General features: G+C 38.7%; 1 protein-coding gene across 1 annotated transcript in view; it reads right to left on the bottom strand.

Moving 5' to 3' along the window:
• Positions 1-16,120, bottom strand: part of MMP16 (matrix metallopeptidase 16) — a 241,528-nt gene that overhangs the window by 80,874 nt on the left and 144,534 nt on the right. Inside the window, exon 4 of the mRNA XM_065398847.1 lies at positions 9,649-9,953. Coding sequence (XP_065254919.1) covers positions 9,649-9,953 — 305 coding nt within the window. The remainder of the gene's footprint in view (positions 1-9,648; positions 9,954-16,120) is intronic.

Below are 16,120 nucleotides of genomic sequence, written 5' to 3'. Positions count from 1 at the left end.
CTTGTTTACATCACATATGCTCATTCATTCAAAACAGTCTTATTTGCATGAATAAAATCCCCTTCCCCAATGTTTTTTCAAGAAAAAATCAGTCACACACATTTTTGGAGAAAAGCAAACAAATGATAGAAACATAGTTGGATTCAACCAAAAATCTGATTTACCAAACATTCCAAATACATTTTTTCACTTTTCTAGATATTATCATATGATTAAATAAAATATAGAGTTTGACAAGGCAGGATGGTGAAGTCTCATCTTCCCTATCGTGCATCCAATTATGGGACAAAGAAGTCTTTGGAAAAATGATGTTATCTGCCCAAAGAGAATAGAAAGAACATTCAGAGTGTTGGGTCAGGTCTCTCTACCTTTCTGGTGCATTGCCCTGATAGTGACAATCTCTGTTTGGCAATTAGGCATCAGCATAAATACCACCTGGCTGCTAAAAAGGGCTAACTGCTTAGTGTGAGATGACCTTAGCAGTTTACCTTTTTATTGCTTTAATTATATTATTAAAAATTCCATCTAAGTCCCGTCATGTTCCATTTTAGACCAAGAAGGGAGCAAGGCGTATGATGTTGCACATTGACAGACCCTGGGATACATTAAAAGCAGCCAACTAACTAAACATCTAGAATACTGTGCTAGATTCATCCACAAGACTCTGCCTTCGCTGACTGCTGGTGTTTAACAGATTTTTTTTTTAATGACATGTAAACAAAAGCACTTTTCTCAAAGCTGGAAGAGTGCTCCATGAAAGAAAAAAAAATCAATAAAAATGAGCTCATACCTTGCCAACTCTTAATATTTTCCATCCTGTGGCTTCCTGACAGTAAATAGAGTCTAGCAGACAGATCCTCTTCTCCTGACTGTACAGACTTATGCCTAATGACTGAGTCCTCACAAACCAACCAGCGTAATTTTTTTTAACAAGTTTTCCATCGCTTGAATGGCTGAAGTGGTGTTTCTGTTCTCAAGCATAGCTTTATATCCCAGTGGTAATACTCTCAAGGAGGAATTTTATGCAGCAGACACTGAACACTTCAGAGTCACCATTTCAAGCTAGATCTTAAGGTATTTGGACACTGAATAAATGGAGGCTGTGTTCACAATGTGTAGGAAAATCCAGTCAAGGGGAGACTCAGGAGCCTTGTGGATAGATTACTCTATGAGGGTGCATCAGCAGAACTTATAGTTGCTGTGTGAGAGACTGATTTGCATTTTCATTTCCATCATGCAGGTCTCATGGGTGCATCTATTGCCAAAAATGAATTTTAGCAATAGAAAATATTGTCTCATGGCATGAAGGGGTTAAAACTTTGAAGGAATTGGATAGTTACTATCTGCAGGATAAGAAGAGGTGAATTTTTGGGAAAAGGTATGAAGAGAAAAGAACTAGTAACTCTCTCATTTCATCTGCAACTTCCAAAGTCATTTTTCTGTTAGTAAGCAGCCCTTTCAAATATTAGATTGGTATCATCATCATCAAATGTCATTACTGTAATAGCCAGGTTGTGTTTTTCACATTTGTACAGTATCATCAATAGTCTAGTATTACACCAAATACACCTTCTGCTCTAAGTGTACGGTACATTTTTTTGACCTTGCCTTTTCTAACAAATATATAGCAAGGTGCATGTATGTATATAATAAAAACAAAAACCCAAAGCAAAGCGCTCCACTGCACACACCTCTCCCTCTGGGGAGAGGATGAGAGAACAAACTCTTGACAGATGTTAGTCACATAGCTTAATGCATTACTGGAAGATGCTCAGATACTATGCTGCTAAGCATGGTATAAATACCTATATAGAAAAGGACCAATTAAGTAAGAGCAGCATACTATATGAAATGGCAGGAATGTAGATACTGTAATTTAGAGCTTCTTTTAACCTGAGGTCCTGGCTCTTATTATAACTGAACATTGCACATGACATGAACACTACTGAGACAGAAAGCTCCCTCAAGAGACTTCTTTTTCTACTCCACTAGTTTGTGTTTCCAGCAGCACATATCTGCACCACTGTGTCAAGCATGCTGGCAGCAAAGTGAAATTTACTAGAAGCTGATCTCTGCAGTTCAGAGATCAGGATTTTCATCAATTTCACCTGGCTGCTAGCAAACTACCCAGGGCAAACGGAGTGAGTGCAGTCTAGGTACTAAATAGATTCTAAGTATGTTTCACTTGACATTGTATTTACATCATGTCTGAAAAACCTTTGCTTGGGAATCTACAAACCATGTGCATAGGCAACTCATTTTTGTTGCTAATAGTTTGCAAAAGATCAATAATTTTTCAGGGAACTAAATAGTTAACGAGGAATAACCTAATCCCTGCAAAGGTTTTCCCATAGGACAAACTTTACGTACATATAGATTGCAAATGTTCTCTTCTAATGCAAGCCCATTGCGAACATATTTTCCTTGGATTTCAATGCAAACAGTTAGCAAAACAACTATTGCTTATCTTCTGTTACTATTTTAAAAGTTTTCACTGTCGCTACTTCTCAGAATCCTAGCTGTATCTTGAAGGATGAACTGACTTCTGCAGAGCTTCTGCAGTCCTGGTACTGGTGAGTCTGCAATAGGGCCAAAAAAATTTCCTCAGATCCACATATTCAACTTTGACTCCAAGATTCTGTTTTTTCACAGGTGTGAACTGCATACAGGGAGACTAGACTAAGAGAGCTGAGACCCACTATATAGATCTAAGCAGAGATTTGAGGGGGTCTGCGCTCTGCTTTTGCCTGCAGTTTCCCATCATTGCTACCAACAGTAGGAGTGCTAATGTAGACAGGTCTCCAGGCAGCAACTGACATTTTAAGTACTATACCTTGTTGTCTAACACTGCTCAGATTACAAAGTACAGGAAGGGAAGGTTTCCCTGTTTTCCCAGAGCAAGGTTTCTAAGGCCTTGTTTATATTAAATAGCTACCATTGGGTGACTAGACCAATTTAAAATTGATCTAGTTAAACTGGTCCACATCTGTAAGGTGTATGCACTTAAATTGGTTTAAATAAATTAGGTAATTTACCAAAGCAAACTAAACTGATTTCAACAAAGGTTTCAAATGGTTTAAGTGCATCTACATTAGGGACATGAACCAGTGCAACTAGATCAATTTGAAATCAACTTAGTTAAACCAGTGCAACTTTTCTAGTATAGACAAAGCCTATGTTTGAAAGTTAGAGGCTTTTATTCACATTGGTGAAGAGAGGAAAGCTATAAATTAAAAAGGCAGAAAATGTAAGATAATGTGAATTAGTGATGGGATTGTATCCAGAAAGGCATTTCTAATTTAAGTTTCTTTATTAAAAGTTTTATGGTGTGTAAGTCTTTATCCGTGATGTCCTGATCTATAAACATCTTCATCTCTCTTTAGCTTACATTTATCTTTAGGATTTTACCTAAGAACTTGTCCTATTTAATAGGAATTATGTTTACAATAAAATATGCAATCAAGGTAGAAAAGAGATAGATGGAAAAAAGATGAGAACAAGATGCAAGGGAATAGTAAGGAAGAGGAACCAACACGCTGTTAACTGTCAAGAATACTTCAAATTCATTTTTGGCCATGATTTTAAATACACAGGATCTGTTACCTATAACTGCTATTTCTGCATCTTAGTCATCAAGACAGACCGATGGCAATAGTTTCTCTTTCCTCCAATAGACAGGCAGCAGCAACCAACAACTGCCAAGATTTATCACAATTTCTCTTCCTTTCCCTGTCACCATCTACCAAGATGAAGCTTCAGATAGAACTCAGTAGTTAGAATCTGCATTTGATGGGTTAGAAGGGGTGCCAGAGAATATTAGGAAGCTACAGAAACTTGATCCAGCAAGTAATCTTTGAAGGTTATCAAGAGAATTGTAGTGATTCAACCCCATAGATTCGTAAACAGATGGAGCTGGTCCCTAAGAGCTTCCATAACTCTGGAACATTTAGTTCAGACCCTCTAGTCTTCCTTCTTTGAAAGGGCAAAAGGTCCACGATCCATTAAGTATTTGTCTCTGTCTCTTTTCAAATTAGAATTGAGTCAAGGAATTCTGCCTCTAACTACAACCCCCTAGCCCTGGAGGCTCTAAGAGGTATGGAAGCATTAATTATATGTCGGGCTTTCCATGAAAGCCCCACCAGAAGAGGCTACCTACAATATGTGCTGAACCAACGTATTTCTTGTATGTCCTGGTTATGCTCCTGACCCAACCACCACTCCAGCATCTCCCACATTCTGGGCTGCACTTAACGGTTCTTGGACCACTACATCCCTCTACCTTCAAATGACTTTTTGTCACTGTGGGCCCTAGATAGTGAACTCAAGCCTAGTGACCATTGCAAATAATATCTGGAGATGATTAATGGAAATATTTTAAAATATTTGCATTATTCCAAGTAAGTGTGTGTGTGTGTCTGTCTAGAGAAAGACTGAGCTACTTGCACTCTCAGTACTACTTTGGCCAATGTATTATATTCTCTTAACTGGGTAAAGTTGAGAGGTGGGTCTCTGTCCTAAGTTGTGCCACTGCATAAATGCACTCTTCTTTTTTTAAAATTTATTTTGCTATTTGTAAACTTACAAGAGGGACAAATTCAGAATTTTAAGTAAATATTTGGCACAGATTTATAAAGACTGTCTGACCCTCACTTACAAAGACAGCACAATGTAGGTGAACAGAACTCAACTCTTCCATATCTTAAGGACATGAAATCTCCTGTGTCTCAGGCATAGCATTTGTTTTGTATGACCTTATCAATGTATTGGAATATCATAGAATAGTGCACTACAGAGGTGTGGAAGGAATAGGGGGCTTTGTGACTCTCTAGTACAGCAGAGCTACTACAGAATTGGCTCTCCAGTGGCTCAACTATCTCCTGCCACCTCAATAGTGTTGATTTATTGTCGCTCACAGTGCATCAAAAACATCCAATCTACGGATTTAACAGTGACCAGATTAAGATGTTTTGCTGGAGAGCCTTGTCACAAGAAACAAGAAATCCAACAAGAAATATGTGATCTTCAGTTTCAATGTGAAGACAGATAACAGTCTTCAAATGTATTAAGGGCTGTTAAAGAGGACGGTGATCAATTCTCCATTGTGCTCCATGTCCACTGAAGGGGGACAAGAAGTAACTGGCTTAATTGGCAATAAGGGAGATTTAGGTTATATGTTAGGAAAAAAGACTTTCTAATTGTAAGGATAGTTAAGCTCTGGTATAGGCCTCCTAGGGAGGTTGTGGAATCCCCGTCATTGGAGGCTTTTAAGAACAGGTTGGACAAACCATCTGTCAGTGGTGGTCTAGGTTTACTTGTTCCTGACTCACATTAGGGTGGAGGGAAACCAACTAGATGACCTCTTAGGGTCCCTTCCAGCCCTACATTTCTATGAATCTATAAATATGGGAAGCAGTGCACAGTAGAGGATTTTTCTGACAGCAGCAGGAAAATTTAGTTCTAAAGGCAGCTCTTTTTCTTGTCTTGTGACTTTAAATTTCATGACTACAATTTGATATTTGTATAATTAGATGAATTCTCTGAGATAGGCTCTTGTTGGGGATTTTGATGATACCATATTTCCCTAACAGTGCCACACTCTGGAAAAGGTCTTTTTCTGGGTTTGGACCCATTGTCCAGTATCTAAACTTTCCATTAGGAAAAGCAGGTGATATATAGCATCTAAATGGCATGGAGTCATAAAAATGATCCATCTCTCACCAGCTGACAGCTCGAAAAATTCATATTTCTTTTTTTAAAACAAATTTAAATAAAGCATCTGTTTAATTAGGATTAGGGCCCCATTACACTAGGTGTGGAATAGACATATATGGAGTCACTGTCAGCCCAGAAAACTTTTATAGAAATCTAAGGCCCTGATCTGATACTGTACAGAGAGACACTAGAAGTAAATGGGGCACCTGTATGAAAGGGCCCACTCACATGGAACACCTGGAAGAATGGAAGCCTAAAATAACAAGTGACACATGAAGGATGGGTGGAGAAGGATACAGTCCAATATATAAAATACACAGACCTTCATCTCTCTACCCTGGGCTTTCCCTGCCCTCCCCCCTTGGCTCTACACACACACACACACACACACACACACACACACACACACACACACACACACACACACACACACACACCTCTTGTTCCCATTCCTCTCCCTTACCATCTGTTCCACAAATGCATTGCCCCATAGAAACAAATGGTCTTAGAGACACAGCGACTGGTGAGTTATGAGAGAGGAGGACTTTGTCTAAGTGGAAAGCCCATTTGCTCCACGAGTCTCTCCTATTCTTTCTTCAGAATGCAGGTGTGGGGAGGGTTGAGAGTACAGTTCTCCACACAACATGTGCGACTTGATAGCTTTGTGGTCCATAGCAATATACTACTGTGGTAAGAATGGAGATAAGCAGCACTAAAATACAGGGAAGTCATATTCCTTTGGATGTGTCATTTCAGACCATGATATTAATAAACCCATACAAAGCGAGCATAATGAGAAAACTCAGAACACCAGGACATTAAAGGAAAAAAAACATGATTGTGACAATCAGTATAAAGTAACATTAGAATATAACCACAATCAGAGGGCTGGTGCAAAGAACTAATTTGCACGTTTCCTTCAGGTCAGGTTTTGGTATCTAACAAAACTTGATTTTTCTTGTTGTTTTTGCAACTCAAGAGCTTCAAAAGTAGGGGTAATCCAAACAAAATTTATCGAAAACAGCATAACAATGTATTAAGGTTTTACTAGCACTCCAAGAAGTTGTTTATCTCTTTTGAGGTAGACAGAATTCAAATTGCCTTCATTAGCAGCGCAATATACTGTGGAAAATGAGCCTGGTACTTATCAAGAGGGTCCCTGATTAGCATTTTTGCTAAATAACCAAGCTGTTCTGGTTTTTTTCCAAACCACTCTAGAGCAGTAGAACAGGAGAGAGAGAAAAACTCATTTAGCTAAGTAATACTTGCAGCATTTTGGGGGTAGATTTTTTTTTAATATCTGTCACTGATGTTCTCTGCTCTTTTACTAGATTTTTAAATGATATAGACTATACTACATAATGACTGTACTACATGATACAAGAACTGCTATATAAGCAGTGAACCTTAAAAATATAAAGGTTATCTATGAGGAATATGCTTTGCACCCCTCTGCCTTTCAGCGCACTGACACTGAGTCCTGGCAAGGTATTCAGACTTCATTATATATCACCCTCAACAACCAATCCAGCAGTCCCCAAAATTTGGAAGCACTCTTATTTTTCTAAGAGAATTGTCTCTTTCATTTCTCACAATACTGTGGAATCCTGGTTAACGTCACCAGCCAGTTTTGTTCCTGACAGTATGTTCCATTTTAACAGGAATATCCCCTCCTTAAATATAAATGGATACACAAAACCACACAGGATATTAACTGTAGAAAATGCAAATTGTGAATGGATAATATAATAAGTATATTAATTTTCAGTGATACCTGCCATGGTATAATAGTTTACCCTTGATACAGATGCCAAGATCTTCCCCTCTAAGTGGTCAAAGTATTAATTTGTATAAGAAACTTATTTTTAGGGATAGTATTCACACTCCTCTGCTAACCCTTTGCTCTCCAGTCCTCTCCCACTCTTTTCTCCTTACTGAAATGTATCTCTTAAAAAGTCTTAGAGTTTGTCTACATAGGGACATTAACCGCTATCCCACAACAGTCATTCAGCAACAGACCCCATGTGGACACTCTTATTCAAGAATAAGAGTGTCTTTTCCTGATGGGATTAAACTACAGGCACAGCAATTGCTCTTAAAATTCACATTTTGCTTTAATCCAAAATAACTTTCAAGTGCATATCAATCCTCAGATTCTATTGGGGGCCTAAATTGATGACTAAAAGGAAGCACACAATAGGAGGTTCTGTGCAGTTTCCTCGGTGAAATCTGTATATACCAAGGATTCTCAACCTTTTTCTTTCTGTGGCCCCCACAACATGCTATAAAAACTCCATGGCCCACCTGTGCCATAACAACTGTTTTTCTGCATATAAAAGCCAGGGCCGCCATTAGGGGGTAGCAAGCAGGGCAATTGCCTGGGTCTCCATGCCACAGGGGGCACCACAAAGCTAAGTTTCTCAGGCTTCAGTTCCTGGTGGTGGAGCTCAGGGGCCCCGGCTGCAGTCCCATGTGGTGGTGCTTTGGCTTTCTGCCCTGGGCCCTAGCAAGCCTGATGCCAACCATGCTTGGCGGAACCCCTGAAATCTGCTCATGGCCCCCCAGGGGACCTCGGACCCCTGGGTGAGAACCACTGGTATATGCAATATTTTAATTCGAATCTGCAGCAGCTTTACTATTAACTCCACCTAACTGAACTCTGTCTGTTCTGAGCAGAGATTTTAAGTTATAAAGGGGGTAAAATACAAGCAATACAATCCCACAGATTTTACTGCATTGTCAAGAATTTATGATTTCATTCAACATATAAATGAAGTTTCTGGTAGACATTCTGTTAGTTAAGGACTTCACAGTCTAGATCAATGCATTGCTGTCTCATTGAGCCTCCTACACTGAAAGAACTGCACCATTAGAAGTGTTACCATACCCTATATCCATAGTAATGAAATATTAACTTAAAGCCTTGTTGCTAGCACCTAAGCGAAAATGGTGTTTAACAATAAACTGAGGCTCTGACTTGGAAAATCCCTGAGGAAAAAAATGAAAGCCAGAAATTCCCATCAAACTGAGCAGCATTATGTGTGTGTTCTTAATTGCTGATTTTAATTGTTTCTTCTGAGTTAATGGATCTATCACGTCAGTTCAGCAGATATTTAATTTTTTTCTGCAAACAAAATAAAGATTTCTAAAGATACTTTGTCCAACCCCTCCCTCATGTGTGATAGAGGTCCTATTGAAGACAACCAAATTCATTATCTTAATAACCTGTGGCCAACTTTAACCCAGGCTTCTTGCAAGAAGCCGGTTTACTCATCCAATTAACTAAATCTTATAATAAACTAAAAAAGCTTAATTTGATGAGTCATCCCAACTAATCAGGCAGAATTGAATGGTTATCAGCTGCTTATGAAGTATTCAAGCACTGCCAGTTTGAATTTCAAGAACGGATCTGTAGACACTGGGATAAAGGAACTATATTCCTGAAATGGCAAATCAAGCGTTGATTTTGCACCAAGCCATGGCATCATCATGGCAAAAAATAGCAGACCAAGTTGTAGGTCCTAATTAGCTATTGGTCACTGTTGTTAACTGATGTTTTTGTGTCATAATATCCCTGTTATTAAATGTTCAATTTTTCCTCAACCTAATTAAAGATAATATGGTAAACAAAATGCAGATGAAGGGTACATTACATAAAGAATTCAATGGTTGGATGAACTCAGTAGCTCCTACAAGGAATTTCATCTATCTCCAAAGAGAAACAACAATTATGTAATTTACATTTACAAAAAATCGTTTCATGTCAAAGATCCCTAACAGACCACATATTGATTGACATATTTCCACACTAATGTGGAATTAGTGAAACACCAACAGGTCCTTCCGTGCCCCAGGATAGTATGGAAATTGTTTTCTTATTGTGGAAATGCACACCACACTTGAATTCACTATTTTTAAACTGAAATCTGTTCTTACCATCATGATTAGGATTTCCCAAAGTCCATGGCTCGTCTGAGTCAAAATGAGTGTCTCCCCCAATTCCTGGCCCAGGGAAGTAAGCATGGGCCAAAAATCCTCCCTCCCCGTCAAAGGGAGAACTGTCTCCATGAAAACCTGATGCAAAAATGATTGTAATATCCACATCCCTCTTGCCATTTTCTAATTCAATGTAAGGAACTTCTTCAAATGTCAGAGGAGTTACATTCTGCCACACATCAAAGGCACGGCGAATGGCTTTGCGGGTTTCGGCATCACCTACTTTTGGAGTGACGTTCTTTATGCTGAAACAAACAAACAAACAAACAAATTAATCGGATAGAGTGCACAGTGACACAACTCACGTTCATTTTACTCTGATTACTGCAGGCACGGACATATACAGTGCTGGTAAGGCATTATATCCTCAGAGAAAAATAGCTTTCAATAAATAGGTGAGAAATTACTACATTAATCTGTGCAGTCTTTTATGCTAGATCTCATTATGGGTTAGTTATTTGAGTCTCAGCGGTACAGAATTCTTATTCTAAGATCATTAAAAATATTTTCTGAAGAAAAAAATGCTTAACAGTGGGATAACTGGATTAATCAACCACTGGCCATTTATCTCTTGGACCACAATTAGAATCAAGCTCAGCCAAAGGACAGCATGTCATTCTGATCAAAAACTGCAAATGTTCCTAGTTTAAATGAGATTTTAATTTCTTAGTGGTTACAATTAACAACAGAATAATACCATACTGTGCCCACCAACCAGAACTTAAAAGGCCCTAAAAACAATTCTTGCTACATTCAGAACTACACAACTAATTCCTAATTAGAAACATTTTTTTTCCATTTCATTACAGGTTAAGATGTCCTTTTGCTGTCTTATTAAGCGCACAGTGACCTTCTGTTAAATTAAACAGTCCACGGGAAGAATCATTTGACAGGAAAGTTTGAACTGCTTCAGGAATCCGTAATGTTACAAGACCATTTGTTCTAAGCTATTTCATCAAAAGCAAGTACTCCATCTTAATTTCCATGAGAAATGTACAGAATTCGCAAACAATGTTGATTAAAATGAGCGATGGTGGAAAGTATGCTACAATCAGGAGTGAAAGTGGGCCGGTACGGGCCGATACAGCATACCGGTAAGAAGCCAATTCCACCCCGTACACAGCCCACGTTAAACCGCTGCTGCGGCAGTGCATTAACGTAGTTGCAGAGCCCCGGACGCTTTTAAAGCACCACCGGAGCCCTAGGCGGCAGGGGCCAGGCAGCGCAGATGGGTTGGCTGGGGGAGGTTGACCCCCCCCCCCCAGCCCCGCCCCTTCTCCCTGAGGCCCCTCCCCTTCCGGGAGCTGAAGCCAGCCTCCGTACCGGTAATAATTTAACATTACTTTCACCCCTGGCTACAATGGAATCTTTACCAAAAATACATATTTAAAATTAATAAACACACACACACACAGAGTCCCAAACTAATCAATTTGGAATCAATCCAGTTCCCCACTGCTATTCAGAAAACATTTGTACCTGATATATACCAGCCATTCAAGCCTTACTTTCCCCCCTTTTTTGTGTCTGTACTGCAACTATTGCATTTGGATGAATACTGTTGATTTGACATGTGGTTTATTAAATGTGCAGCAAAGATTTTAAAAGAAATACCATTTCAGAGTACATTAAGTTGAGTTATATAAGTTCTCAGTATGATGTATTGATGGAGAAGAAAAATATTTTATGAATTAAACTGGAAAGAGCTGTCTTTGGTATTATGAAATGTGTCTGATTTTATGATGTGGTGTGTTTAAGCAAGTGTATGTAGATCTTTCAAGTTTCTGTTTTCTAAACTCATATGTTCATAGAGTTTACGGGACCAGTAGATCATCTAGTCTGACCTTGTGCATATCACAGCCCATTATATTTCACCCAGTTACAAATGTATTGTACCCAGTAACTTGTCTTTGCATCTTCCAGAAAGGCATGCAGGCTTCATTTGAAAACATCAAGAAATGGAGAAACCACCACTTTTCCATTTGAGTGACAGATATGGCAGTTTCCTGAAATATCCTGGACAAAACTTATTGATTTAAGTTTAAGTGTCATATGAGTTCATTGTAAGAACATAAGAATGGACATACTAGGTCAGACCAATGGTCCATCTAGCCCAGTATCCTGTCTCCTGACAGTGGCCAGTGCCAGATGTTTCAAAGGGAGTGAACAGAACAAGGCAGTTATCGAGTGATCCATCCCCTGTCATCCTGTCCCAGATTTTAGCAGTCAGAGATTTAGGGACACCCAGAGCAGAGGGTTGCATCCCTGACCATCTTGGCTAATAGACACTGATGGACCTATCCTCCATGAACTTATTTCTTTTTTGAACACAGTTATACTTTTGGCCTTCACAACATCCCCTGGCAATGAGTTCCACAAGTTGTGCACTCTGTGAAAAATTACTCCATTATTTTTGTTTTAAAACTGTTGCCTATTAATTTCATTGGGTGATCCTTGGTTTATGTGTTATGTGAAGGGCTAAATAACACTTCCGTATTCACCTTCTTCTCATCATTCATGATTTTATAGACCTCTATCATATCCCCCTTTAGTTGTCTCTTTTCCAAGCTGAACAGTACCCATCTTTTTAACCTCTCCTCTTATGGAAGCAGCTCCACACTGTTAATCATTTTTGTTGCCCTTAATCATTTTTGTTGCCCTTCTCTTTTTCCAATTCTAATATATATATTTTGAGGTGATCAGAACTGCATGCAGTATTAAATATATGGGCATACCATGGATTTATATAGTGGCATTATGATATTTTCTGTCTTATTATCTGTCCTTTTCCAAACGATTCCTAACATTCTGTTAGCTTTTTTGACTGAGGCTGCCCATTGAGCAGATGTTTTCAGAGAACTTTCCACCATGATTCCAAGATCTCTTTCTTGAGTGGGAAAAGCTAATTTAGATCCTGTCATTTTGTATGTATATTTGGGATTATATGTTCCAATGTGCATTACTTTGCATTTATCATCAATGAATTTCTTCTGCCATTCTGTTGCCCAGTAACCTAGTTTGCTGAGATCCCTTTGTAATTCTTCACAGTCAGCTTTGGACTTAACTATTTTGAGTAATTTTGTATCATCTGCAAACTTCGTCACCTCGCTGTTTACCTTCTTTTCCAGATCATTTATGAATATGCTGGACAATAGTCAGTTACTGATCCATGAGATCCTTCTTATTCCATGATGGCTTATTTTGCGTAAGAGTCTTTGATATGAGGCCTTGTCAAAGGCTTTCTGAAAGTCCAAGTACACTATGTCAACTGGATCACCCTTGCCCAGATGCTTGTTAACCCCCATAAAGAATTCTAATAGATTGGTGAGGCATGATTTCCCTTTACAAAAACTGTGTTGCCTCTTCCCTAACAAATCGTGTTCAACTATAGCTTGTCTACACTTGAAATGCTACAGCGGCATAGCTGCAGCACAGCAGCTGCACTGCTGTAGCATTTCATTGTAGACGTTCCCTATACTGATGGGAGGGGTTCTCTCTTCACTGTAGGTAATCCAACTCCTCGAGAGGTAGTAGCTAGGTCAATGAGAGAATTCTTCTGTCGACCTAGTGCTGTCTACAGTGTCGGTTAGGTTGGCTTAACTACGTCACTCAGGGATGTGGATTTTTCATACCCCTGAGTTATGCAGCTGGGTCAACCTAACTTTTTAGTGTACACTAGGCCTAAGTGTCTGATAATTCTGTTCTTTACTATAGTTTCACCCAATTTGACTGTACTGAAGTTAGGCTTACCGGCAAATGTTTATGTATTCTTGTGGAATGGTCTGTAACCTCAAAGGTGACTGCTGTAAACCTAGGAAGTGTTATGAGTGTCAAAGGACTATTTGAAACAATGTACCCCGCCAGTTATGCAAGACCTCAGCCTCTGCACCTTCCATTATGGTCTCTTCAACATCATATACAGAGTTAAAATCATCTCTCCACTCCTACTCACCTGTTTATACATGTATAGATCACCTTAGCCTTTTTTGCCACAGCACTGCACTGAGAGCTCGCCTTCAGTTGTCTGACCCTAAATCCTTTTCAGAGTCACTGCTTTGCAGGGTACAGTCCCCCATTCTGTAGGTATAGTGTACATTCCTGGTTCCTTGATGTATGAAACACATTTTGTTTGAATGGGGCCAGCTTACTAAGTGATACAGATGGTTTTGTAGGACTGCTCTGTCCTCATTATTTACCACTGCACCAATCTTTGTGTCATCCACAAATTTTATCAGCGGTGATTTTATTTTTACTTCCAGAACACTGATCAAAATGATGACTAGCACTGGGCCCAGTACTAACCCCTCCGAAACCCCAACAGAAACACCCCCATTCGATAGTGATTCCCCATTGACAACTACTTTTTGAGATCTGTCAATTAGCAAGTTCTCAATCCATTTAAAGTGTGTTCTACTGATATCATGTAGTCCTAATTTTTAATCAGAATGTTATGTGGTAGTAAGTCAAATGCTTTACAAAAGTCTAAGTATGTTACAGCTACGCACTTATCTTTATCAACCAAATTTGTAATCGCCTCAAGGAATGAAATCTGATTTGTTTGACAAGATCTATTTTTCATAAAACCGTCTTGACTGGCATTTATTAATCATATTAACTATTTCTTGTAGCAACTAACAAAGACCCTGATTCTGAAATTAGCTCTGTCTGAGTGGATCCCTAGGTCTTTCCAGAGTTGACTGCAAGATCAAGGTTATATTAAGATTTTTTGTAGTGAACAATGCTGTACTATATGTTATTGTTAAAGATATGGGAAGTGAATCCCTTGAATAGGAAGTGGTATTTAAAATCTCCTAGCAATTTGCTGTTGTGGTAAGTTTTAGAGAGCAAATTTAAACTTCGAGAGGGCTGTATGGCAGGTGAGCTAATGAGTGAGGATGAATTATATGATGGTGGGGAATTGACTGAATCCTTCAACTACTAATTTCCAGAGTTGTTAATATTTCGATTTTTTTTGAAGTACAGGTTGTTTTCCTTTGTAAGAATATGCAGCATTTTTCAGAACTTCACTGAAATGCACTTTTGCATGTTGTGAAAAAGGTTTGCTTAATAGAACTTAATAGAAAATTAAATTGTCCTGAGGTGTTTGGGCCTGAAACAAGGACTGTTCAAATCAGTTGGGGAGGTGAAGTGGAGGGGGCTTTCCACTGACCTCAGGGGGCTTTTGATCAAGCCATTAGTGTATCAATTTGCTGAAGAATCATAAAGTGTTTTTAAAAAAACAGATTTTAGTCCTGCTTTAACTGCAAATCTTAAAATAACCTTAACAATGGAGCTTCTAGCAGCACCTCCAACATTTTTTTTAAATGCCCAAGACTTTCGGTTTTAAGAAGCAACTTCTATTCATATGCTATATTATAACTATATTTTCTAGCACCTTTTTAGGAAATATAGTGTTAGCAGAATAGTGAACCAACATTGATCTGGTGGTAGATGATACAATACTAATGTTAAACTTCAGAATGCTGGCAAGTCAGATTTTCACTCATTCACACTGTTCTCTGTGGAATTTCCCTTGACATACAGATTGCAAACCTTAGGCACAGTGGTGTAAGTTAAGTGTAGAATGAAAAGTTTAATTTTGAAATGCCCAGCCTAAGTGGATTTGAGTGAGGCCTTTAATGTTATCTTAATACAGCTTTTTTGTGTACTATATTATGTTCTACCCAAAAGGGGCTTGTGGTTCTCTGAGGGTTCTCGGTGAAGGACTGAGTTGAATGACCCGGGACGAGGAGAGATGAATGCAACTTAATTTTATTATATGATGATGATTATATAAAAACGTTAATTAATTTTTTTTTAATTCTTATTAGCTTACTACAATACTATGTAGCTGATTTTTAAACAACTACAATTACTAAGTAACTAAATTTAAAACACTGACAAGTACTATGTAACCGAATTTAAATGAATAAGATAAGGGAAAGGAAACACATTAACAATCAAAGTCCTTTTCCAATTTAAACACAGTGGGGGGTAACAAACAAAGTAACCACAGACAAAGCAATAACAGTTGACTAGTTACTTACGACCATGCAAACAACAGCCAGATGGAAAAGCATATACATAATGACTTCGAGCCGGCTACACGACACACGCTCTAGGCTGGATTCGGGAGCGGAAGGGTCAAGCCCAAGTTGATCAGACCTGGACTGGTATTGACGTTAATTCGTTTTTGGGACACCTCTAATTGCTATACAGGAGCGACTAAGTATATAGTCTTTTGGAAGTAAATATGGCACGCGTTGATTGGTTTTTTAGTGCCCCAACTGTCGTCCCCTTATTAGGAACAATATAATGCGGAAACTGCAGAAACGGTTTTTGTGTGGTAACACTATGGATAATAATAATATAAGGAGATATCCTATCTCCTAGAACTGGAAGAGACTCTGAA

This window comes from Emys orbicularis, chromosome 2 (genome assembly GCF_028017835.1).
Source record: "Emys orbicularis isolate rEmyOrb1 chromosome 2, rEmyOrb1.hap1, whole genome shotgun sequence".
In the NCBI taxonomy this organism is placed as follows: Eukaryota; Metazoa; Chordata; order Testudines; family Emydidae; genus Emys; species Emys orbicularis.
This window is presented reverse-complemented; position numbering and strand designations above follow the sequence as displayed.